This window comes from Hoplias malabaricus, chromosome 9, assembly GCF_029633855.1.
Source record: "Hoplias malabaricus isolate fHopMal1 chromosome 9, fHopMal1.hap1, whole genome shotgun sequence".
Classification (NCBI taxonomy): domain Eukaryota; kingdom Metazoa; phylum Chordata; class Actinopteri; order Characiformes; family Erythrinidae; genus Hoplias; species Hoplias malabaricus.
Window position 1 is genome coordinate 43,406,300 of NC_089808.1, and position 23,967 is coordinate 43,430,266.

Consider the following 23,967-nt stretch of genomic DNA (forward strand, 5'->3'; position numbering starts at 1 on the left):
ACCCTGGTCTTGGCTTCCTTCCAGGGCATTACTATGGCGCCCCCAAGGGGTGGGTGGTGACATGGTGTGTCAGTGAAGAGACCCTGTGTTTCAGAGAGTCACTGGATTAGGTTTTATTCGTGTTTATAACCAAGGATAATCTGTAATCAAAAAACAACAACAGTGCAATCATTTGGAAAGAAGAGAAATGGTGGTTAAGTCTGAATCCCGTCTGAGTTTTAGTTTTGAACTCCACAGGTCTTTATCTTTGACAACGTGTACATTACTAACACAGAGTGCATCTGGGTCACAGAGTGGATGTGGGTCACAGAGTTAAGAGGCGCTAAATACAAGGGTTCCTTTAGAGAACAGCTTTTCTGGATGCTTCTCTAGAGAGGCATTTCTGTAAATGACTTGTGCGACTATTAAAAAACCCTCTTTTTAAAACATTAAATGTTCTTATACAGACGATAAACGCTGGTTCTACATCCTCTACAGCACGTGAAACATTGACACTCACAGATTGAGTTCTAGCGTGTCCATCGTTCTCAAAGGTAAACCAGAGTCTAGAAGCGGAGTCTGTATCTGAACTGGATGTCCCGGGTGGGCTGCATGGTCCCGAAGCCCAAGCGATTGGCGTCGATGTCGGGGATGGCCTCGTCCGGGTTCACCAGCTCAAAGTCATAGTAGGCGAGCACAAGGAAGATGAACTGCTTGAGCTCGCTGGTGGCGAAGAACCTGCCGGGACACATGGTGGTGCCTGCGCCCCAGGGCATGGTGTAGTACTTCAGCTTCTTGCCCGCTTTGTAGAAGTCGGTCTTTTTCTCTCCCTCGGGGGTCAAGAAGCGGTTGTACTTGTAGGTGCCGGGCTCTGGGTGGATTTCCGGATCCATCTGGACGGCGGTGTAGGGGAAGAGCGCCACTCTGTCGCCCTTGCGGATGCTGTACTCCTGTCCGTCCGCCATCTTCAGGCTCATGTCCTCCATGACGGCTCTGATGAGGACGGGAGCGGCCGTCATGCGAAGACTCTCCTCTACGGCGCTGTCCAGAACGGGAGTCTTGAGCAGCATGTCTCGGGTCAGGTTGATCAGGGGTCCTTCGCGCTTCACCTCCTGGCCGGTTTCTCTGAGAACCTCCTGTATCTCGGCTCTGACGGCCTTCATGGCGTCGGGATGCTTCATTAGGAACAAGAGCAGCCAGAACGAGGCAGGGCCTGTGTTCCCCTGAGACGCCCAGAGCAAAAGCAACATGTATCTGTCCAGCATCTGCTCCTCTATGCCGTTTTCTTCTCGGATCTGCTGTGAACTTCTCACCCAGCCGCTGATGTTATCCTTGGCCTTGACCTTCTGCACCGACAGCCTGTTCCAGAACAACCTCTTCAGCCTCTCGGCCTCCATCTTCTCCGAGGGTCCCAGGACACCGTAGGCCAGCTTGGGGAAGAGCAGGTCGTACTTGCGGAACTCGTAGAAGAGCTCGTCCGACTGCTGGCGGTCCACCTCCTTGGCTTTCTCCAAGCTGCCCCAGGTCTTGGCGGGTTCGTTGCCGAAGAGGGCCAAGTAGCCGGCCCGGAACACGATGTTGTAACAGTAGAAGAAGAGTCCAGCCTCCTGCCAGGGCTTCTCGTCCTCCCCGGAGCCCATGCTATGCAGCATCAGGTTCTGGAGGTTGGTCATCATGGCCTGGGTCAACTCCACCAGCCCATCGCCCATCAGGAACTTCTTGCTGGACCCATCGATGTACTTGTGGTCGTCCTCCATACTGTGGTATCCGAACACTTGCTTAACCAGATGCCGGGCGAAGGTGTTAAAGTCCAGTTTCGCTCGAGCCTCTTTCACCACGGTGCTGAAGGAACGAGGGTCCATCAGGAAGGTGAAGTAGAAGCCACCAAGCTGCACAGTGAAGATGTCCCCATGCTTTTTCTTCATTCTCTCCAGGAACTTGGCTGTGTCCCTCCGGAACTCCAGTACATGACCCAGCCAGGGGAGAGGGCCCTTATCCAGCGGAGGCTCCCCTGCTCTGCGCTTACGGAAAGCCCCCAGGAGATACAGCCCCCCGAGCACAGACACCAGCACAGCCAAAATAACAGGCAGCAGAAAGGCCATGGTCCGCTCTGGTTTGTCTCTCTGTCTCTCCCTCTTTCTTGCGCTCTCTCTATCACTCTCACGTGCTCTCGCTCTCTTACTCTCGTGTGCTCCTTGTGTGCTCTCCTTCTCTCGCTGTCAGACTTTACACTGAGCTCCAGCTGCTGCTCAGCTCTGTTTACCTCAGTCTTCAGACTCCACCCCAAACATACGGCAACAATCCAGCTTTAAAAAAACTACACTGCATTCCTCAGATGGACACGGGGGAGGACGTCTAAACAGACTTTCTTTCTCTGTGAATCAGTATGAAACTGACAAACACACACACACACACACACACACTGAGAACACAGAGAGAGAAACACACACACATGGAGAACACAGAGAGAGAAACACACACACACACACACACACTGAGAACACAGAGAAACACACACACACACACACTGAGAACACACAAAGAGAGAAACACACACACACATACACACTGAGAACACACACACTCACACACACACACACAGAACACACAAAGAGAAACACACACACACTGAGAACACAGAGAGAGAAACACACACACACACACACACACTATGACGCCCCTCGTGCTGAGTCTGAGTCGGAGGTGGAGGCGGAGTCTCAGTGGTAGTGGGACACAGCGGTGTTTCCTCTTTAAAGGCTCCCAGAGCGGCTGAGGGACGGGGTCTGTTTGTTCCAGGTCCGGTTCTTCTGGTTCCGGACCTTGGAGCTTGTTTAAAGTGGTGTCTGTGTTGTTTACAAACTGCGTTTTAAAACAACAGATTAATATTTAATAAATAAACACCAGATCTGCTGCTGTATTCATCTCTCGTTGTGGTGTTGGGTTGTGGTCTGTTTAAACCGGTTGCTGTGGGAATCCTCCTCCACCGTTAGCTTCAGTGGCGCGTCACGTCGACCCTGTTGTGTTCCCGTGTGTTGTGTTTGGGCAGTGACCGTGGTTGGAGCAGTGTCTCTGGGGCACATCCGAGGGGCCGGGGATTGCCTGTTATTAACCTTTCGTAAACCCCCTCCACCTGTAACGGTCTGAGGATCAGGGTCTGTGTAGATGGAGGTGTACTAGTGTCAGACGGGGGAGGGTTATCTGGGATGTTTGGGTTTGATGTGATCAGTTGTTTATAGTTTGGTTCAGAGGCTGTGAGTGTGTTCTGCTGAGTTACACTCTTTTTGATCAGAGGTGGATGACCATTAGAAAATGGAGCTGACTGCTACAGATAAGAGTTTGAAAGATAGTATTAACGCAATCATACGGTCAGCGCTGGCCTTTAGAGGAAGCTCAGCCCTGATGTAAACCCTGTATCTTCAGCTGGACTCTTTGAACTTTCAAGCAGCAACGGGAACGGCGTTTGCTGCGATTAGAGGAGGCACAGAAGTTAGAGCCGGTCTGAATTCCCCCGGCGGAGAGTGGCTACTCCTCTGTGAGGTTTGACATGGGCGCTCGTTATAAAACTACTCCCTCGTGTTGATGACGCTGATGTGGATACAGTCTTTGATCTCTGTTTGAACTGCGGCGGATGTTTATAAACACGCTGTGACGCTCCGGTGTGTGATCACTGCTAAAGCACAACACTCTTATTCTGCTCTTAGTGTCGAGGAGGGTCTGAGTTCAACAAGGCAAGGCAAGTTTATTTATAGAGCACCTTTCATACAGAAGCAATTCAAAGTGCTTTACAGAAAAAGAAATGACATTAAAAGCCAGAGTAAAATCATAAATTCCAATAAGACAATTACATAAAAAGAGTAAAATGATTAAAATGATTAAAACAATTTAAAATGACAATAAATGAAAAGAAATAAAATGCCGTTACAGAAAAGTGAAGAATATTTTAAACTGAGCTGTAAGCCTGCTCAAACAAGAGAGTTTTAAGTCTTGATTTAAATGTGTCTAACGTTGGGGCACTTCTAATATTCTCAGACAGCTGGTTCCATTTATGAGCGGCGCCGGAGCTAAACGCTGCCTCTCCATGTTTAGTTTTGACCCGAGGCAGGACTAAGTCTAGTTCCTAAAGATCTGAGATCTCTGCTCGGCTCATATCTCTGTAGCAGATCTGATAAATACACTGGTCCTACCCCATTTAGACATTTATAAACCAGTAATAACACCTTAAAGTCTATTCTGTAACAGACTGGTCTCCAGTGTAAGGATTTGAGGATGGGGGTGATGTGATCTCTTCTTTTGCTCCGAGTGAGAACTCTGGCAGCTGCATTTTGAATCAGCTGAAGATGTTTAATGGTCTTTTTTGGAAGTCCAGTTAAGAGACCATTACAGTAATCAATGCTAGAAATAAAAGCATGGATAAGTTTCTCCAGCTCTGGTTTAGTCAGAAAATCTCTAATCTACTGATGTTCTTAAGATGGTAAATTGCTGATCTAGTAACCGCTGTAATATGAGACTAAAACTGAGACCTGAGTCCATTAATACACCAAGGTTGTGAGCCAGTTCTTTAGATTTGAGGGCTCTCGAGTCCAGATACGTAGACAATCTTTGTCTCACAGTGCTATTCCCAAATAGTATAATCTCAGTTTTATCTTTATTCAGCTGCAGAAAATTGTGTCCCATCCAGTTTGTGATGTGATCAAGGCGCTTTCTTAATAAGTCACTGGACCAGAGTCGTTTGGGGAGAGGACTGTGTAAATCTGAGTATCATCTGTATAGCTGTGATAGGAACAGCCCATAGTTCTGTAGAATCTGGCCAAGAGGAAGCATATATAAATTAAATAAAAGTGGACCAAGAATAGAGCCCTGGGGGACACCACAGGTTACTGGCATGTTCTCTGAAATATTATTTTCTATTTCTACAAAGTAGTTCCTGCCTTCCAGGTATGAAACCAACCACTTCAGGACTGTTCCTGAGAGTCCAACCCAGTTTGAGAGTCTATCTATAAGAATCTTATGGTCAATGGTATCAAAGGCAGCACTAAGGTCAAGAAGTAATAGAAGAGATACCTTTCCAGCCTCTGTATTTGAGCAGATGTCATTAATTACCTTGATTAGAGCAGTCTCAGTGCTGTGATTAGACCGGAACCCGGACTGGAATTTGTCTAGGCTACTGTTAATGGACCAGAAACTAGTGATTTTCCTGAAAACTATTTTCTCGGTGATTTTGCCACTGAACAGTAAATTAGAAATTGGCCTGTAGTTACTTATCAGAGAAGATTCTAAATTTTTCTTTTTTAGAAGAGGCTTTACAACTGCAGTTTTTAGTGAGGAGCTCGGAAAGACCCCTGACATGAGTGAGGTGTTTACAATGTGGAGTAAGTCTGGTGCTGTAGTGTGAAACACACTCTTTAAAAAATTGGTTGGTAGTGTGTGGAGACTGAAAGTGGATGATTTGAGATGATTAACTGTGTCGATTAAAATATTACTGTCAACAGAACTGAACTCTGACATTTTAACTAAGGAGTCTTTACGAGTTGATGGAGAGGGTACAGACTCATTGTTGGATGTAGATGTACTAATCACTCGTCTGATATTCTGGATTTTAGTGTTAACAAAGAATGCTCTAAACTCATTACATCTCTCAGTTGATACTAATTCAGGGGCCATTGGTGTGGGTGAGTTAGTAAGTCTGTCGACCACGGTGAAGAGGATTTTGCTGTTGTTAGTGTTATTGTTGATGATGCTAGAGAAATAGGATTGTCGTGTTTTGTATATTGTCACGTTGTATTGACGTAGCCTATCTTTGTAGATTTCTTTGTGAAAATGAAGACTTGTTTTACGCCATCTGTGTTCTGTCTGTGTGACACTCCCTCTTTTGGATTTGAACAACAGAAGCATTTCTCCATGGTGTTTTCTGTTTGTAAGACATAGCCTTCATTTTAACTGGTGCAATCTCATCCATTACACTGACAATTTTTGTATTAAAACTATTCAGCAGATCATCCACAGTGTTGGATCGTTCACATGGTGTAGTGCACATTTTACTCATGAAAAGTGTAGCTGTGCAGTCCTTTATCATCCTTTTCTTGACACAATCTCTTCTGTTTCTGACTGGTGAGGACCACACATCAAAGAACACACTGTAGTGATCTGACAGTGCGACGTCCTTCACAGTCACTGATCTGTTGAGACTCTTTGAGATAACAATATCCAGCGTGTGACCATGACCATGAGTACTCCCTGTAACATGCTGTGAAAGGCCAAAAGAGTCCAATATGGCAAGTAGTACCTTGGCAAAACAATCCTTGGGATTGTCGATACGTTAAAGTCTCCAGCAATAACAAAATGGTCAAAGTCTGTAGAAATAAAGGACAGCATCTCTGTAAATTCATCAATAAAATTAGCGCTGTACTTCAGAAGCCTGTAGACAGTTACTAGTAATATCTGTGGTGTCCCTTTCAGAACTACACAGAGATTCTCAAATGTTGTGAAGTCACCAAATGATAACAGCTTGCACTGAAAAGAACCATGGATCAGAGCAGCTAGACCTCCACCTTTTCTGCTGGCACAAGATGCTTTTAAAAAATGAAAATCTGGAAGAGCCGACTCCAATAAAACAGTTGCAACACTACATTCATTTAGACAAGTCTCAGTTAAAAGTATAAAATCAAGGCCATGTGCTGTAATAAAATCATAGATTAAGTGTGATTTGTTTGTGAGAGATCTGATATTTAGAAGAGATAACTCAGTAACTCGTGCATTTTGCCACAGAATCTCTGTCTCACATTTTATATGCTGTAGATTGGCTTCATCAACCGAATCTGACCTGAACTCCCTGTTCTTTCTCTCTCTGATAAGTACTGGAATGGGAGAGATTACAGGCATCAAAGGTCCAAGCTTGTTTTGAAAACATGTTACTGCTGACATCATCACTGCAGCAGCCAGGACCCGAGAAACATCACTTTTCTTCGCCCTTATCAGCTGACGAAGCTGTGTGAAGCTCCTGCTGGCGATGGGGCCGTGAGCGAAGCTGCCTTTCCGGGGGTTGAGGAGCTTGTCTTTTCCGTTGAGGTGCTCTAGGTGGTGATGGAGTGTGATTATTCTTAGGGGACAGTCTGGGGGACTGCAGTGGGGAAGTGGCAGTAGATGATGGTGGAGTAGAAGCTGGGGTGGTTCTTCTCTGCACCTGAGGGCTGGCTGACAGGGAAAGTGACAGCCTTGTCCCAGCCGAAACCAGCTTCACGCACACACAAACAGCTAACACAGCCATGTTCACAGATCATCTACTGGTTCCTGGGGCTCATCACCAGCGCTTTTGGGGAATGAGTAAACACCCAGAACACACTCATGACACACACACACACACACACAAACACAAACACACACGCACACAAACACACACACACAAAAACACACACACACAAACAAACACACACGCACACAAACACACACACACACAAACACACAAAAACACACACACACAAAAACACACACACACACAAACACACGCACACACACACACAAACACACACACACACAAAAACACACAAACAAACACACACACACACAAACACACGCACACAAACACACACACACACAAACACACACACACACACACAAACACACACGCACACAAACACACACACAAACACACACACACAAAAACACACACACACAAACACACGCACACAAACACACGCACACAAACACACACACACACACAAAAACACACACACACACAGAAACACACACACACACAGAAACACACACACAAACACACACAAACACACAAACAAACACACACACACACACAATCAAACACACACACAAACACACACACACAAACACACACACACACAAACGCACACACACACACACACACACACAAATGCACACACACAAACAAACACACAAACAAACACACACACACACAAATGCACACACACAAACACACACACAAACAAACACACACACAAACAAACACACACAAACACACACACACACACAATCAAACACACACACAAACACACACACACACAAACACACACACACACAAACGCACACACACACACACACACACAAATGCACACACACAAACACACACACACACACACACACAAACAAACACACACACACACAAACACACACACAAACACACACACACACAGTATTGATGTATTATATCCCCGTGCTGTGAACACAGACCCTCCGTCCTCCACACAGGACGGGGTCAGCGTCTGAAACCCTGAGGGGGAGGGGGGTCAGACCCTGGTTTTCCTTGGCCTTGGTTTCCCAGTGGTCTCAGGCTAACGGTGGAGGACTGTTTTACGGCGTGCTGAGTGCAGAAGGAGGAGGATCAAAGCTGAGTTTATCTCTGAGATAAGAGCTCACTTCAACCTGTTACTAATCCCCACAGCTCCCTGAACCCTTGCCCTCAGAGGAGTAAAGAGTCAGAGGCAGCAGTTCATCAGTCCCTCATCAGTCCCCCCTGCTCTCCACAGCGTCCACACACACTTTAACACAATGAACTGGATCCAGTTCTGCTTCTTTCTCCTGCTCCTGCAGGCTCCAGAATCCACTCCGCAGCTTCACTTGATATTAACCAGTGAATGACCACAGATACAGACGAATCAGACAAAACCTCAGCCTCAGGGTCACTTTCCCAGAGCCCACCCCCTGCTCCCTGACCCCCAGAGTCACAGTGTGTGTTCACACAGCAGGTGAAAGTGACCCAAATCCGATCCGTTTCCTCATATGTGACACGTGTCGTTTGTGTGACCAGCACAAATCACACTGAATGTGAAGTTATAGTTAAATTTGGGCCCTTTCTGTAGAGATCTGTGGCAGTGTGACTGTGTGTGAACGGTCAGATCTGAATTAATGTGACTTTACATCACTCCGGCGCTGAGAATGGCCTCCACACTCCGGTCCACGGCGGTTTAGATTTAATGTGAGGCGTTTAGGAGACGGAGCGGTCAAAGCATTTTCATTTGGTAAAAAAAGTATTGGGAAAATCCAGTAATAATTCAGTTTAAAAATAAAACTCGTGGAAATCGTTAATAATTTTATAAAACAAACACCTCTCACCGCGCCGCAGTAAACACCTTTATTTCCCGCGGAATGGTGCCACAGCGTCTGAAGCTCTCAGCGCCAGGAAACCTGAAGATTGTACGTAAAGTCTTTGTGAATTGAAAGCGTAAGGCGTTCTGAGGAGTCGTATTACACAGAGGGAGGCGGGATCAGCTCACTGCTCTTAACTGGAGGGTCAGGAGTAGGGGTGTAACGGTACACCTCGCTATAAACCCCACGGTTCGGTACGCACCTCGGTATAAACCCCACGGTTCAGTACAGTTGGTGGGGAAAATAAAGAGGCTGGGAATTTTGTATAACTTAATAACATTGGATCTTCATTATAACCAAATGCTGTATTACACTTCTTTGTATGTTTATAAATGTTTATACTAGGCTCCAAACTGAAAAACACTGCTTGTTTTTGAAAATACTAAAATAAATTACGCACTTTTCAAATATGGGCGGCACGGTGGCGCAGCAGGTAGTTGTCGCAGTCACACAGCTCCAGGGGCCTGGAGGTTGTGGGTTCAATTCCCGCTCCGGGTAACTGTCTGTGAGGAGTGTGGTGTGTTCTCCCTGTGTCTGCGTGGGTTTCCTCCGGGTGACTGTCTGTGAGGAGTGTGGTGTGTTCTCCCTGTGTTACAGACAATGAATGAATGAATGAACTTTTCAAATATTTCAGTCTATGGCAGATGCAAAAGGCATCACAAAAACTGAACATTTCCAGGTGTGCAAATGCAAAATCATTCAAATAAGATCCAATAAAATGTTTAGGAGCTTATAACGACTGTAAATTGAGTCACTCTTTCTTTATAAATGTAAAATAAATCAAATATTAAATTAACCCCTCAGTGGTTAATCACTCATTCATTCTATTTTCAGGTTTTTCTTCAGAAAAATGAGTTTGTCCACATCATCAGTACAGAGGACAGATCCAGTGGCAGTAACTGTCACCTGCTGCTGAGAAAACCCTCTCTCTAGGGACCGAGGTATAGCCAGGTAACAGTGGGCCACTACAGCTAAATGTGGATAAATAGACCCATGAGGAAAGTGGGTTTGAGTCGACTGAAAGGCAGTCCTTGGCCGTGTAGACACGCACTTCATCTTTCAGCTGCTGCTTTAAATCAGACTGAATCCTCTGTCCAGTTCCAAAGAGTGGGCCCAATAATTCTGCCATGGCTCACCTCTTCGGGGGTGGGGAAGAAACGGCCTCTGACTCTGCAGTCGCTAACACTGGAGAAACCTGTGAAGCAGATGGACTGGCCGCAGTAGTCTGTTCTCACTCAGCGTGAAACCACAACAAAGAGTTAATAACTAGAAATATTTGTGAGAACATATTTTGAAATATGAAATTAATCAATAAATAATCAAAATCCCAAAGTGTTCTGCTCTTCTTAGAATGTCTGGTACGATGAGGTCGTCATAGACTCTGAGACGGCAGGCAGAGGAAGTGTGAACCTTGGATCCAAAGCAGTGCATTTGTGAAGACGTCCTGAAGTCCAGGGTCAGAGCGTCTGTTCTGAAGGTTTTCTCTGATGTCATGCTCGATTTCCCTGACAGCAGGTGTGTCGCCATCATTTAGTTCCATGGCTTTGAGGATCATTGTTTTGAGCGGTAAACCGATGGTGTCACTTCCGTGCTCAGTGTTGTAGTGATTGTCTTGAAAGGTTTCATGGTCTCAGTCAGACACTCAGCGAGGCTCACTTCTCGATCGGACAGATCAGCAATCTCCCTGCGTTTGAGAGCCCTCTCTGTCAGCGTAGAGTAAACAGCAGTGTGCCGCTCAAGATACCGCTCAACCGTGGCGTAACTAGAGTTCCAGCGTGTGGACACATCATTGATAAGGCGGTGTTTTGACAAGTTAAGCATCTCCTGCCTGCTTTTCAAAACATGTGCAGCTGCTTCAGTGGAAACAAGAAACAATTTCTTCAGAAGTGGAGATACCTGGTTGACTGCCACTGCTTTCTGTGATGCTTCATTTAAAGTGTGCGCAAGACGTCCAACATGTGGACCCAGTCCTGCTTCACTGACAGCTTTGACAATGTTTCTTGCATTGTCCGTGGTCACTGCAGTGGATGAATCGGACCTTTCTCGTAGCTTGTCGGCTAGGTGAGTGCTAGTGTGCTGTTCATACACAGGGCGTTTGTAGAACTGGATTGTTTTATTTCCCAGTCCGAGTTGATGAAATGGGCAATGACTGTGAGATAACAACGAGAAGTCCATCCATCTGCCGTCAGTGCAACAGCGGGTGCCTCGGACAACTCACGCTCAATCAGCGCTTTTTTCTACGGCTGTAAATGGCAGGGACCTGCGGGGCTCGAGTACTTTTATTAAACACTTGAAACCACGATTCTCTACCACTGAGTAAGGTGGCATACCCGAAGAAATGAATGTGCCAACTGCTTCAGTAATGGTTTGGGACCGGTCTGATTTCGGATCCAGAGGCTTCTTAAAAGCAGTGGGGAGTTGTGGTAGTTGAAGGTTTTTTTTTTTAATCGATTCTGATTATTGGCACGTCTGGATGATGCCGCCGAATATGCGTTAGTGTACCCCACAACTGTCGCACAGCGCCGACAAACTGTCCTCGTCCGGTTCACCACTCTCTCTCCAGCGATGCTATAGTTCACAGGGAACCCACACAGATGATTTAAAAGAAGCAGGCGTGTGCTCCAACTCCTGGGTCTCGTTTCCTCTCACCGGTGCTCAGTTGCCATGCTCAGTCACTGTATTCAGAGCTGCAGTCTAAGTGGATAGCTCCGTTGCAACAATTGAGCAGTATTAAGGTTCCGGTTGTAACTATCCTTTAAACGTTAGTTCTGCATTAGCTACGTTCATTGTTTTCGTTTCTTTTTATAGACTTCATGTACCGTGTGTTCTGCGTGCGATTGCGTGAACCGAACCGCGACGGTCCATAAAGAATGCATGTACCGTTACACCCCTAGTCAGGAGTGATTGACACCTACGAGAACCAATAGCAGGCCTCAGACCAAACCAGGACAGGACTACACCCAGCACAAAACTCTTAACAGTAAACTTACACTAACTTTGGGCACAAAAACCGAAAGACGAGGTTGTGTAACTCTGCGGAAGTGTGTGGGTTTAATTTTTAACGACAAAACATCTCATCTAAACTAGAGCATTGTGTGGCAAGAATCACACACTCCCTGCCCAGTTCCACCTTAAAATCGGGTAACAGCCCGTCTTCCTGTTCCACCTTAAATGTTTGTTTGTAATCTTTAATCACTGACTAATCGAATCACGTGTCAGATAATAACGACCGAAATAACACAATAATAATTAGACGAAGCCCTACTTCTGAATATAACTCATACAAACAACGACTAAAGGGCTGGCTCCAGCAAAACTGTGTTTATATTAAATACAAAATTATGACATTTATCATTTTACAGTTTTAAACCTAATGTTTTAAACAGAGTTCAGAAATATTAGGGCCATTTCTATTAGAATAGTGATATATATCGATTACTTTCTTAATAACCAACTAATTTGCTGAAAGAATAGTCGACAGATTCATTGCTAATAAAATAATAATTACTTCCCGCTGTAGAGGAGAGCGCTGTAACACTGTCCTCTGCTGAGAGCCGGTCATCGACCCTCACGTGAATAACCCTGCGGTTTGTCCGGCCGAGCCCATTGTCTCCTGAGGAAAGGGAACAGGACGAGGAAACAGGGTGGGAGGGGGCCTCGGCCAATCAGAACGCAGGGTCAGTAACCGTGGTCTATTGATCATTAATGGACTGCGTGAGGAGATAACACACAGTGGTGGTTTGGACACCTCTCGGTCAAACACTAAAATAATCAAGTGTCTTAATAAAACAGGTCAGTGACATCACACGCTATTAACCAATACAGACCCACCCTGTGGACACAAAGGTCCCAGTTCACTGGAACTAATCTTTATCTGTGTGTGTGTGTGTGTGTGTGTGTGTGTGTGTGTGTGTGAGAGAGAGAGAGAGAGAGAGAGAGAGACAGAGACAGATAGTGGATGATATAGTTACTGCTCATGCCAAGACTGTACAGGACCAGGTTATAAACATTATGAATGCAGTGATAAGGAGAACACTGACCATACACCAGTTAACATCCACCATCAGCTAAGATCAGACCTGAGGATGAGATCAGACCTAAGTAGGAGATCAGAACCAAATGCACCAAATTCACTAAACCAAGGACTCACAGAGGGCAGAAGTGCCTTTTGGGCCCTCTTTGCACTCCTTATAGGGCCTTGTGTGCACTCTTCCTGTGACTTCTTCCTGCACACACTCTCTGCCCTTTTTTTGTTCTTTATGCTTTAGTTTGATCAGAGGAGGATGGGTCCCCTTTGTGAGTCTTGGTTCCTCCCGAGGTTTCTTCCTCCAGCCTCGAGGGAGTTTTTCCTTGCCACTGTCGCCTTCGGCTGCTCGCATTGGGCTTTGATTTAAATGTTCTGTTTTGAAACTGTGAAGCTGCTTTGTGACAACGTCAGTTGTAAAAGGCGCTATACAAATAAATTTGATTTGATTTGATTTGATATGCCCCCTCTACGCCCCGTTTATGCGCCCTCTCTTACACTCTGTGCCCCACTCTATTCTTTAAATGTATCTTACACCCTCTCTGTGTCTATGGACTTTCTACTGGCTTTTCCTGCCTCTCTGTGTCCTCTCTTTACCCTCTCTGTCTCCTCACTGTGTCCTCTGTGAGAAGTATTAAACTCTAGACCAGATCTGAGATGATCTGACTGGGGAAGATTGTGTGTACAGGACAGTGGGCCTTATGTCCAAGGTTTGTCAGTTTCTGAGCACAGCCTCTATGTGTTTGAATATATCGCCCCCCTCTGGACAAAGCACATAACACATTCCACAGCTCTCACTCACAGCTGCTTCAGATTTGCTCTTTAGTTTCTGAAGACTAGTCTCCAGCTCTGTTCTTTATGGTGCCCTACTGGAGGAGAAGGATAAACACCTGCGCCTGACTGTACTTCAGGATCAAAAGTAAACTCACCTGTGAAGACCCATGAAGATCTAGATCTAGAACTCAATGTGTTTTAAAAAGTCTGTGGACACCCCTTTTTCTGAGTCCAGCTGATTAAAGATTGTCCTCAGTCCTCAGCAAAACAAACTCCTCCTCTGTGTGTGTTCATTCAGATGCTCCTCGTCTATTTAAGGTGGAGCGGTGTGTGTAAGAAGCGACTGTATCTTTTAAGGTGGAGCGGTGTGTGTGAGTAAGAAGCGTCTGTATCTTTTAAGGTGGAGTGGTGTGTGTGAGTAAGAAGCGACTGTATCTTTTAAGGTGGAGCGGTGTGTGTGAGTAAGAAGCGACTATATCTTTTAATGTGGAGCGGTGTGTGTGAGTAAGAAGCGTCTGTATCTTTTAAGGTGGAGCGGTGTGTGTGAGTAAGAAGCGACTGTATCTTGTTGGTGTCTGAAGTGTAAATTGTCTGTAAGTGTTTATTCACTGTTTGAATTCCCACAGAAACTCATGTGTAACTCGAGCTGTTTAGTTTTGTAGCACTTTCGCTCTGTGTTTACTTTCATGCAGTTAGCGCTCTCCTGAATTTAGAGTCAGTTCCACCTTAAGTAATGTAACTGTAACAGCAGAAACAAGTCAGTGTTACCCCCCTATGGAGCAGGAATAGAGCAACATCCTCATCTCGGTTGGTGCTGTGGTGTGCTTTGGGGAACTGTGCGCCCCCTATAGGGTAAAAGAGGAGCCATCACCACACCAAATAAACGGTTTGTCAAATGAGTGACAAGGCTGTTTAACAAAATATATTTGATTCAGTCAAAAAGACAAGAAATAAAGGAACATTCCCACAAGTCTTAATTTGTTTGGTCTTCAACAGATGGACTACACCCGTTTATACAGTCAGCACTAGCAGAGTCAGAAAAGTCGTAAACAAAGTCCCACAAGAGCCAGGGTGAACAATAAACGGGTTTTACAGGTCTCCTCTGATACCACTGTGGAGGTCCAAACAACTAACCACGGCTGGAAACCTGCTTATGACTGAGGCGATTCACCTCTGATTCGGTTAGGCAACACCTGACTCGGCTCCCTCAGCGCACGCCAAACACATCAGCTCCTCTGGTTGGTCAAAAGCAGAGGCGGGAGTTACTGGTGTCACTGGGGTTTTATCGTCCCGTCGAACCCACAGCGTTAATATGAACTATTAGTCTCAGCTGCGCAGAATTATAAAAGCTAAAAATCGCCTTTCAACTCACAATACCGAGAAATATAAAATACATTACTAAAGCCTCCCGATTCAATCAATCAATACCCGCTCACAGTACATCTCAGACCCACCAGGTGGCGACAATAACTCATTTCTCTAGCATCCCTCATCAGCCAAGACACAGTGCTTTTCAGCGTTTGGAGCCACTCCACTCTCAACTCCTGACATGTGTGAGAAAAGAGAGAGAGAGAGAGAGAGAGAGAGAGAGAGAGAGAGAGAGAGAGAGAAAGAGAGAGAGAGACTAAAAGTTCAGACAGAGAACGTTTCCCATGTATGGAGCCAGGGATGTGTACAAACACCAGATCTTTTTCCACAGAGCGGAGAGCATCAAACGATGTGGAAACATTCTCTGAATCATATTTTAAAGCATTGCTTTGAATTAAAATCACTAACAGGGGACAGCCGTGGCCTGGAGGAGAGGGAACCAGAAGGTTGAGGGTTCGATCTCCAGCAGGTCATGACTGAAGTGCCCTTGAGCAAGGCACCTAACCCCTAACTGCTCCCCAGGCGCCGTGGCTAGAGCTGCCCACCACGGGCACTGCTCACTACCCCCTAGTGTTCACTAGTGTCTGTGTAAATGTGTTTCACAGCATGGATTGGGTTAAATACAGAGAATAAATGTGTCTGTGTGCAGCACGGTGGCCTTTAAAAGTGATTGTAAAGCTGATGTCAGTGAGGACAGTGTGTATTTACCTCTAAAGAAAACCACTGGAATGAATGGGACACTAGAGCAGCTGCACATGAGCCTAAGGACAGCATGCCGAATGCCAAGAGTGGGCCGGAGTGCAGCACAGAGGAGCCCACTCCCGATCGGTGTCCTTCATGTCAGGACAGGTTTAAACAGGACGCAGTGTGAAGCCTCCGGGACGTGGTCAGGACTCTGCGGTGGTGGTCAGAGATCTGAAGAGTGCAGTGTGTAATCAGACGTCTCTAATGTTCTCAGAATGTGTCAGATGTCTGTGTCATTGCCAGAGTCCAGACGGACAGCACCACGTCTCAAAACCAGCTCCAGAAACATTAGGACATTGGGTGAGAGGTGAATAAACACAAAGTTATGGTTTGTTCATTCTCTTTGTGTTTAAAAAGAAAACAGAAAGTGTGTGAGTGACTGGGTGAGTGTATGAGTTACTGGATGAGGGTGTGAGTGACTGAGTGAGTGTATAAGAGACTGTGAGTGTGTGTGTGACTGGGTGAGCATGTGAGTGACTGGGTGAGTGTGTGTGTGAGTGACTAAGTGAGTGTCTGAGTGACTGGGTGAGTGTGTGAGTTACTGGGTGAGTGACTGTGTGAGCGTGTGTGAGAGTGACTGTGTGAGTGACTGGGTGAGTGTGTGAGTGACTGGGTGAGTGAGTGTGTGTGTGAGTGTGTGAGTGACTGGGTGAGTGTGTGAGTGACTGTGTGAGCGTGACTGTGTGAGTGACTGGGTGAGCATGTGAGTTACTGGGTGAGTGTGTGAGTGACTGTGTGAGTGACTGGGTGAGCATGTGAGTTACTGGGTGAGTGTGTGAGTGACTGTGTGAGTGACTGGGTGAGTGTGTGAGTTACTGGGTGTGTGTGTGAGTTACTAGGTGTGTGTGAGTGACTGGGTGAGCATGTGAGTGACTGGGTGAGTGTGTGAGTTACTGGGTGAGTGTGTGAGTGACTGGGTGAGTGTGTGTGTGAGTGACTAAGTGAGTGTCTGAGTTACTGGATGAGTGTGTGAGTGACTGTGTGAGCGTGTGTGAGAGTGACTGTGTGAGCATGTGAGTTACTGGGTGAGTGTGTGAGTGACTGGGTGAGTGTGTGTGTGAGTGACTAAGTGAGTGTCTGAGTTACTGGATGAGTGTGTGAGTGACTGTGTGAGCGTGTGTGAGAGTGATTGGGTGAGTGTGTGAGTGACTGTGTGAGCGTGTGTGAGAGTGACTGTGTGAGTGACTGGGTGAGTGTGTGTGTGAGTGACTGTGTGAGCGTGTGTGAGCGTGTGAGTTACTGGGTGTGTGTGAGTTACTGGGTGTGTGTGTGAGTGACTGGGTGAGCATGTGAGTGACTGGGTGAGTGTGTGTGTGAGTGACTTTGTGAACGTGTGTGAGAGTGACTGGGTGAGTGTGTGTGTGTGAGTGACTAAGTGAGTGTCTGAGTTACTGGATGAGTGTGTGACTGGGTGAGCATGTGAGTGACTGTGTGAGTGACTGTGTGAGCGTGTGTGAGAGTGACTGTGTGAGTGTGTGTGTGAGTGACTGTGTGAGCGTGTGTGAGAGTGTGTGAGTGACTGTGTGAGCGTGTGTGAGAGTGACTGTGTGAGTGACTGGGTGAGTGTGTGAGTGACTGTGTGAGTGTGTGAGTGACTGGGTGAGTTACTGGATGAGTGTGTGAGTGACTGTGTGAGCGTGTGTGAGAGTGACTGTGTGAGTGACTGGGTGAGTGTGTGAGTGACTGGGTGAGTGTGTGAATTAACCTGATTACACTCACCACTGCCCTTTGATTCTGTTGGCTGGGTTTGAACAGGGCCGGAGTGTTTTGAAGACTGGCAACAGTCAAACATTCCAGAGAAATAACCATTCACAGAGATCAGAGAGAGAGAGAGAGAGAGAGAGAGAGAGAGAACAATAGAAGACAGCACTGAGTCTCTGGAATTAAAGCTGCAGTCATGTTTACTACAAGAGTACAGCGTGATCCTGTTTGTTTATTGTTCTCTCAGGTGTAGAGTGTCATCTCTGATCACATTTATAGTCTTTAATCATCACAGTGACATCATACACACATCTCACTTCTCAATTCACAACAAAAAGCTGAACATTACACTCTCAATTTACATAAAATAATGTAATAAAGAGGTAAAGAATGGGTTAAAAACAGCAAAAATGTGGTGATATCTGAGAAGTCCCAAAATAAAAAGTGTTTATGACTTTGTGTGAGGTCCAGAGACAATCTGCACATAAACGAGGCTTAACTCAACATCAATAAAAGTGTATTTAATTAAATAATAAATGACATGGAAGTAAGACGTAACCAGTTGCTGGATTCATTAAAATACTCTCTTTAAATCTCTTTAAATCTGAAAGTCTATATATTTATTATTGATATTTAAGTAAAAAAACACATTTAATATGTATTTTCTGCTGATGGAACAAGACAAAACTCACATAAGGCTTTTAATTTGAAGAGTTTACACAGCTGAAGACAAAAGTATTTTTGCTGTTAGTTCTGATAAAAACACGTCTTACTTTAGGACACTGCAACGTTAAATTCTTAAATATATGCGTAAGTAAAAATATACATATATTCGTTACTGGCTGCTACACAAAACAAACAAACAAACAAACTTCCAATTTAATTATTAAAATGAATCAGAAAAGAAATGTAAAGAATATTTTGCTTTAAGGTTTTAAAGGTTTAGATTTTTTCAGTTTAATAATTCATTCATTCATTCATTCATTCATTCATTGTCTGTAATTTCTAATCCAGTTCAGGGCGGCGGTGGTGGGTCTAGTATCTACCCAGAGGGAACACACCTGGAGGGGGCGCCAGTCCTTCACAGGGTGACACACACTCACAGATTCACTCACACACACACACCTACGAATTTTTTGAGTCACCAATCCACTACCAACATGTGTTTTTGGACGTGGGTGGAAACCTGTTGCTGATTCTTTTTTTTATTGATCTGTAATTGTTTTAATTTCAGATCATTTTAATTAATTTTTTTTAATTGCTCATTGTTTTACTGTCATTTTCCTAATTGTAAATTCCTAATTGTTTTGTAAAGCTCTGTGATTTCCGTTGTGTACGAAGAGCACTCTGTTAATAAACTTGCCTTGCCTTAATTACTGTGAAAAATTACACTTTGTTAAATATTTTACCAGAACTTCACACACATCAGTCGGAGACCTGGTGGGCGGGGCTTACCTCAGTCCTGTGCACATTTTGCCCCGCCCCTTACACACACTAAAGTAGAGTGATGTCCCATGTGTTAATGTTGGTTTATGTATAAAATCCCAGAGCTGTGTACACTTCGGTTCGTCAGTGGACAGTTCCAGTGAAGGTCAGTGAACTGACGAGGGGCTCTAGGAGGTAGGGGCACCAGTGTTAGACCAGTCTGATCGCTGTGCACTGGTTTAGTGGAGGTACCACACCTCGTTGAGTTAAACACAGAGTAAGCGCAAAACAGCGTCAGAGTGAATGAAACCCTAAGTTACGTGGGGTAGTAAGTGTCCTTGTCTCTCTGCGTTGGAAGCGTCTGATTCAGGTCTGTGGCTCCGAATAGATTTCAACTCCAACTCCAAGCCACTTTCCAGACTGGCTCCACTGCTTTGGGAGGAACCGAGTAGGAGGTTCTCCCTCGGGACCCAGCAGCACCCTTGGATCCTTCTCCAGATCTTCTTGTTCAGGAGGACGTACGCCACAGGGTTGATGTAAACATGTGTGAACGCTATACACTCTGTCCCGACGATGGCCAGGTCCAGGTGCAGGCTCACGGTGCACTCGGATAAATGGTGAAGCTCCTGCAGAGCGTGCAGGAGGATGACGAGGGTGTAGGGAAACCAGAGAACAAAAAACATGACCGTGAAGCAGGTCATCAACACCAAGATCCTGGACCTTCTTAAGGACGTCTTCTTCAGACCTTGCCTGTCGTGATTCTGGACGTGTAAATAGAAAGTTCTCTTGATCAAGGTCCGGAGAACAAGCGTGACGGACAAGACGAGAACCAAGAAAGGCAAGCAGAACCCAAGGACAATCATATGGAACCTTAAGTAGATCTTCCAGCTGTTTTTGTGCTCGAACTGATTGGTGCAGAGCTTCTGGCCACGGAACTCGTGAGCCTTCACGAAGTACAGATGTGGAATTGTTGCCAGAAAAGACAGGATCCAAAGGAAGCAGCACAGGATTCTCCTGCTTCTCCCGGTGCCAAAAACATCCACGTATTTCTGGAGGATCATGCAGCCGACGGACAGGTTGCTGCCGTAGAGTCCGAGCATGTAGACAAAGGTCACAACCTTGCAGGGAACGTGTCCGAAGATCCATTCGGTTTTGGCGTAAACCGCCCAGACGGGCAGCGTGGCCGTGAAGAGGAGATCAGCGCTGACCATGCTGAGAGGGAGCGTTCGCCTCAGGGAGCGATGTCTGAGGAACACAGCCAACAGGGTGAAGTTAGTGATGATGCTAAGGGCACAGGTGACCGAGTAGAAAATGGGCAGAAAGTTCTGGCTGAAGTTCCTCACATGATGCTTCAGACAAGGTCCGTAATCCACAGACATGTCCATGGCGTAGTAGTCTTCGTAGGCGTAGTCAAAGGACAGGTTGTTGAACTCGGGCTGGACGACGTCCATGGCTCTTAGGAGCGATTGTAAAGAAAGCTTCTGCACGCGCTCCTCCACAGCATTCAACTGAACCAGAGAGACGAAGAGAGAGAGGAAAAGGGGGAGTTCACTCTGCCCTCCCTCCCTCTTTCTCTCACTATTCCTCTCCCAATATTTCCTACTCTCTGTCTCTCCCGTCCCCCCGCTCTCTCTCTCTCTCTCTCTCTCTCTCTCTCTCTCACCTCTGAAATATTCCAGCCTTCCTCGTTGTTGTACTATGAATATTAACTTAAAGTTAAAGTGATTTCTCTGGGGTTTTTTTCCCATAAGAACAGCTGTGTTCCATCTGCACACAGGTAAGGCTCTGCTCCACTGGTGTTAAACTACCTTTAATCCTAGGTGCAGACCTTGTTTTTGTCTTGTTTACCAACGTGCACTTTTAAAAAATAGTTGGGTTTAAATAATCCCTGGGTCCAATAGGGACAAACCCAGCATTAGTTGTGGGGTGGAATAAAACTGTGATCTTAAGGACCCTGTTTCACCCAAAGAGCAATACTAAATAAATAAAATAATAAAAAGAATATTATAAATGTTTTCATATAAAAGAAACGAATACCGGTATGTACAAAATCAATATAAATATGAAATGGAATACAGAAGGTAAGAATGAATGAATAGCCATAACAAAGTGTCCTAAGTGTAGATAAAGTGTCGAGTGAGTAAAGTGACTGTGTGATGGCCGTGTGTTTGTGTTATTCTAGGGGGCGGGGTTTACGAGTCTTACAGGTTCTGGAATGAAGTCTCGCTCACTCGCGCGTGCGCACGGTGGTGAATATCACACCGCTCACTTCTCCTTACACTAGTGCCCTACGGACTTGAAACACACATTACTCGCTCAAACTGTGTATAATAGTTCGGTTTGGGATTCAGACACATGTTCAAACCGCACATTATTGATATAAACTGCGCTGTTTGTGTAAACGCCAACATTTCTGCTCTGAAATAGTGCACTACGGAGGGAGCACAGAGTGAATTGGGACGCACCCGTTTGTCGGCCGTGAGGTAACGGCTAAATCTTCGACAACATACTGGAACAAAGTGCTTTAAACACATTAAACATACAAGAGTTTGCAGAGAAACAACGTTATATGTATATTTAGCTCTACAAATGCTTTTATATTCTCCCCCTTGCCCTAATTATTTCAGTTAAAACTTTGGTTTTGTTAGCGAGCTAAACCTTGCTAGCACTTAAAACAGTATTTTAGCTAATGGTTCGGCTACAATACAGCGCCAAAACAAACCCAAAAGTAGCGTTTTTATTCGAACATACCTCAATAAGTAGTACTCACTTTAAATTTGTAACACTGCTCTGTCTGTTGTCCTCCGGTGCTCAAATGGCGGGAATCACAGACCGACCCAACGCTCCCGCACCTGTGTGGCCTCCTGGTTCCTCTCCTTTTAGTTAAAGCTGTCATAGTCAGATCTGCCGGAGTCATTAGCCACACTCTGGAAATGTTCACATTCTCTGCTTTACATTCATCCAAACAGACCACAACTAACTCCTCCCCTCTACCTTTTTCTGAGTAAACGCCCCCCACCTGTCACTGGACACTGATGGATGACTGTCAAGCTCCTGCTCCACACTTCAGACCAGCTGCCCACGCTCCAGCCACCACCACTGGCCTCGGAGCTGCCCCTACACTGAAGTCCTCACCGACTCCTGTTACCAGTAGATTCACCAGAGGAGGGTAGGTCCCCTGTGTGAGCCTTGGTTCCAGCCAAGGTTTCTTCCTCAGCTTTTGCGTAAAGCGGGATTAAAAATTGGTCCGACACAGATCTGTAATTTCCAGGTTTAGTTTTTCTGCAAACACCGAAGAATGATGAGATGCCTGAGCTACACTGCCCTGTAACAATGAGTCATAAATGATTCTACAAACAGAAAATAGTCCAAATATTGCAAAATAGAGTTATTGAAGCTTCTTGTGGGTTTGTACATGCTTTTCAACCCTAAGGCTATGTTCACACAGCAGGCAAAAATGGCCCAAATCCGATCTGTTGTGTCATATGTGACACCGATGTGTCGTTTTTGTGGCTGTGTGAACAGCACAAATGGCATTGAATCTGACTTTTTAAAATCAGATTTGGGCCACTTTCGTATGTGGTATTGAGATCTGATACATATCCGATCCGTGGCAAACGGACTCTGTCTGAACGGCCAGATCGGAATTCATGTGACTTGTACGTCACTCCGGCCAGAATGATCTCGGACCAAAACTCGGTTTTGGCGTAAACCGCCCAGACGGGCAACGTGGCCATGAAGAGGAGATCAGCGCTGACCATGCTGAGAGGGAGCGATGTCTGAGGAACACAGCCAACAGGGTGAAGTTAGTGATGATGCTAAGGGCACAGGTGAATGAGTAGAAAATGGGCAGAAAGTTCTGGCTGAAGTTCCTCACATGATGCTTCAGACAAGGTCCGTAATCCACAGAAGTCCATGGCGTAGTAGTCTTCGTAGGCGTAGTCAAAGGACAGGTTGTTGAACTCGGGCTGGACGACGTCCATGGCTACTAGGAGCGATTGTTAAGAAAGCTTCTGCATGCACTCCTCCACAGCATTCAACTGAACCAGAGAGACGAAGAGAGAGAGGAAAAGTGGGAGTCCACTCTGCCCTCTCACTCTCTCTCTCCCACTCAGTCCCCCTCTTTCTCTCTCTCTCCCACCACTCTGTCTCTCTCTCTCTCTCATACTCCGTCCCTCTCTCACACTCATTCACTCCTCTTTCTCTCCCACCACTCTGTCCCTCTCTCTCTCTCTCTCTCTCACCACTCTGTCCCCCTCTCTCTTTCCCACTCTGTTTTACTCGTTTGTGGATGTTGTTGTGAGTGTCTTTGTGAACACAGATCAGAAACACAGTGAGAAACTCCCTGACCCTGTCCACTCCACCTCAGCCCCAGATCCTACGCCTCTCACGCCCGGATTTACGAGACTCTGAGGGACACACGAGACACATCTGAGGTCTGTCTCTCACCATGTGTCCGTCTCTGTCCTGTGTGAAACTGATGATGACCACTGAGCACTGACCACACCCAGAACAAATTCACTGCTGATCATTGAATTATATTAACTACATTGTCACGGTTTTGCCTTGTTTTCCTGCTCTGTCTCTGTGTCTCTCCAGAATCCTGCTTTGTCTCTGTGTCTCTCCAGAGTTCCGCTCTGTCTCTGTCTCTCCAGAGTTCCGCTCTGTCTCTGTGTCTCTCCAGAATCCTGCTTTGTATCTGTCTCTCCAGAGTTCCGCTCTGTCTCTGTGTTTCTCCAGAGTTCCGCTCTGTCTCTGTGTTTCTCCAGAGTTCCGCTCTGTCTCTGTGACACTCCAGAGTCCCGCTCTGTCTCTGTGTCTCTCCAGAATCCTGCTTT

The 23,967-nt window shown here is 45.9% G+C and overlaps 2 protein-coding genes across 2 annotated transcripts; both read right to left on the reverse strand.

The window, feature by feature from the left end:
- Positions 1-101: 101 nt before the first annotated feature.
- Positions 102-2,380, reverse strand: LOC136707101 (5-beta-cholestane-3-alpha,7-alpha-diol 12-alpha-hydroxylase-like). Its single transcript, XM_066680997.1, has one exon. The coding sequence runs from the start codon at positions 2,079-2,081 to the stop codon at positions 546-548; it is 1,536 nt and encodes a 511-aa protein (XP_066537094.1). The 5' UTR covers positions 2,082-2,380; the 3' UTR covers positions 102-545.
- A 15,553-nt stretch (positions 2,381-17,933) lies between these two features.
- On the reverse strand, positions 17,934-20,713 carry LOC136707116 (C-C chemokine receptor type 1). Its single transcript, XM_066681021.1, has one exon. It carries the CDS (start codon positions 20,578-20,580, stop codon positions 19,441-19,443), a length of 1,140 nt encoding a protein of 379 aa, XP_066537118.1. The 5' UTR covers positions 20,581-20,713; the 3' UTR covers positions 17,934-19,440.
- Positions 20,714-23,967: the final 3,254 nt, after the last annotated feature.

Bases quoted from the DNA above. Each gene is read 5' to 3' on its own strand.
- LOC136707101 (XM_066680997.1), bottom strand. From the start codon at position 2,081: ATGGCCTTTCTGCTGCCTGTTATTTTGGCTGTGCTGGTGTCTGTGCTC.
- LOC136707116 (XM_066681021.1), bottom strand. From the start codon at position 20,580: ATGGACGTCGTCCAGCCCGAGTTCAACAACCTGTCCTTTGACTACGCC.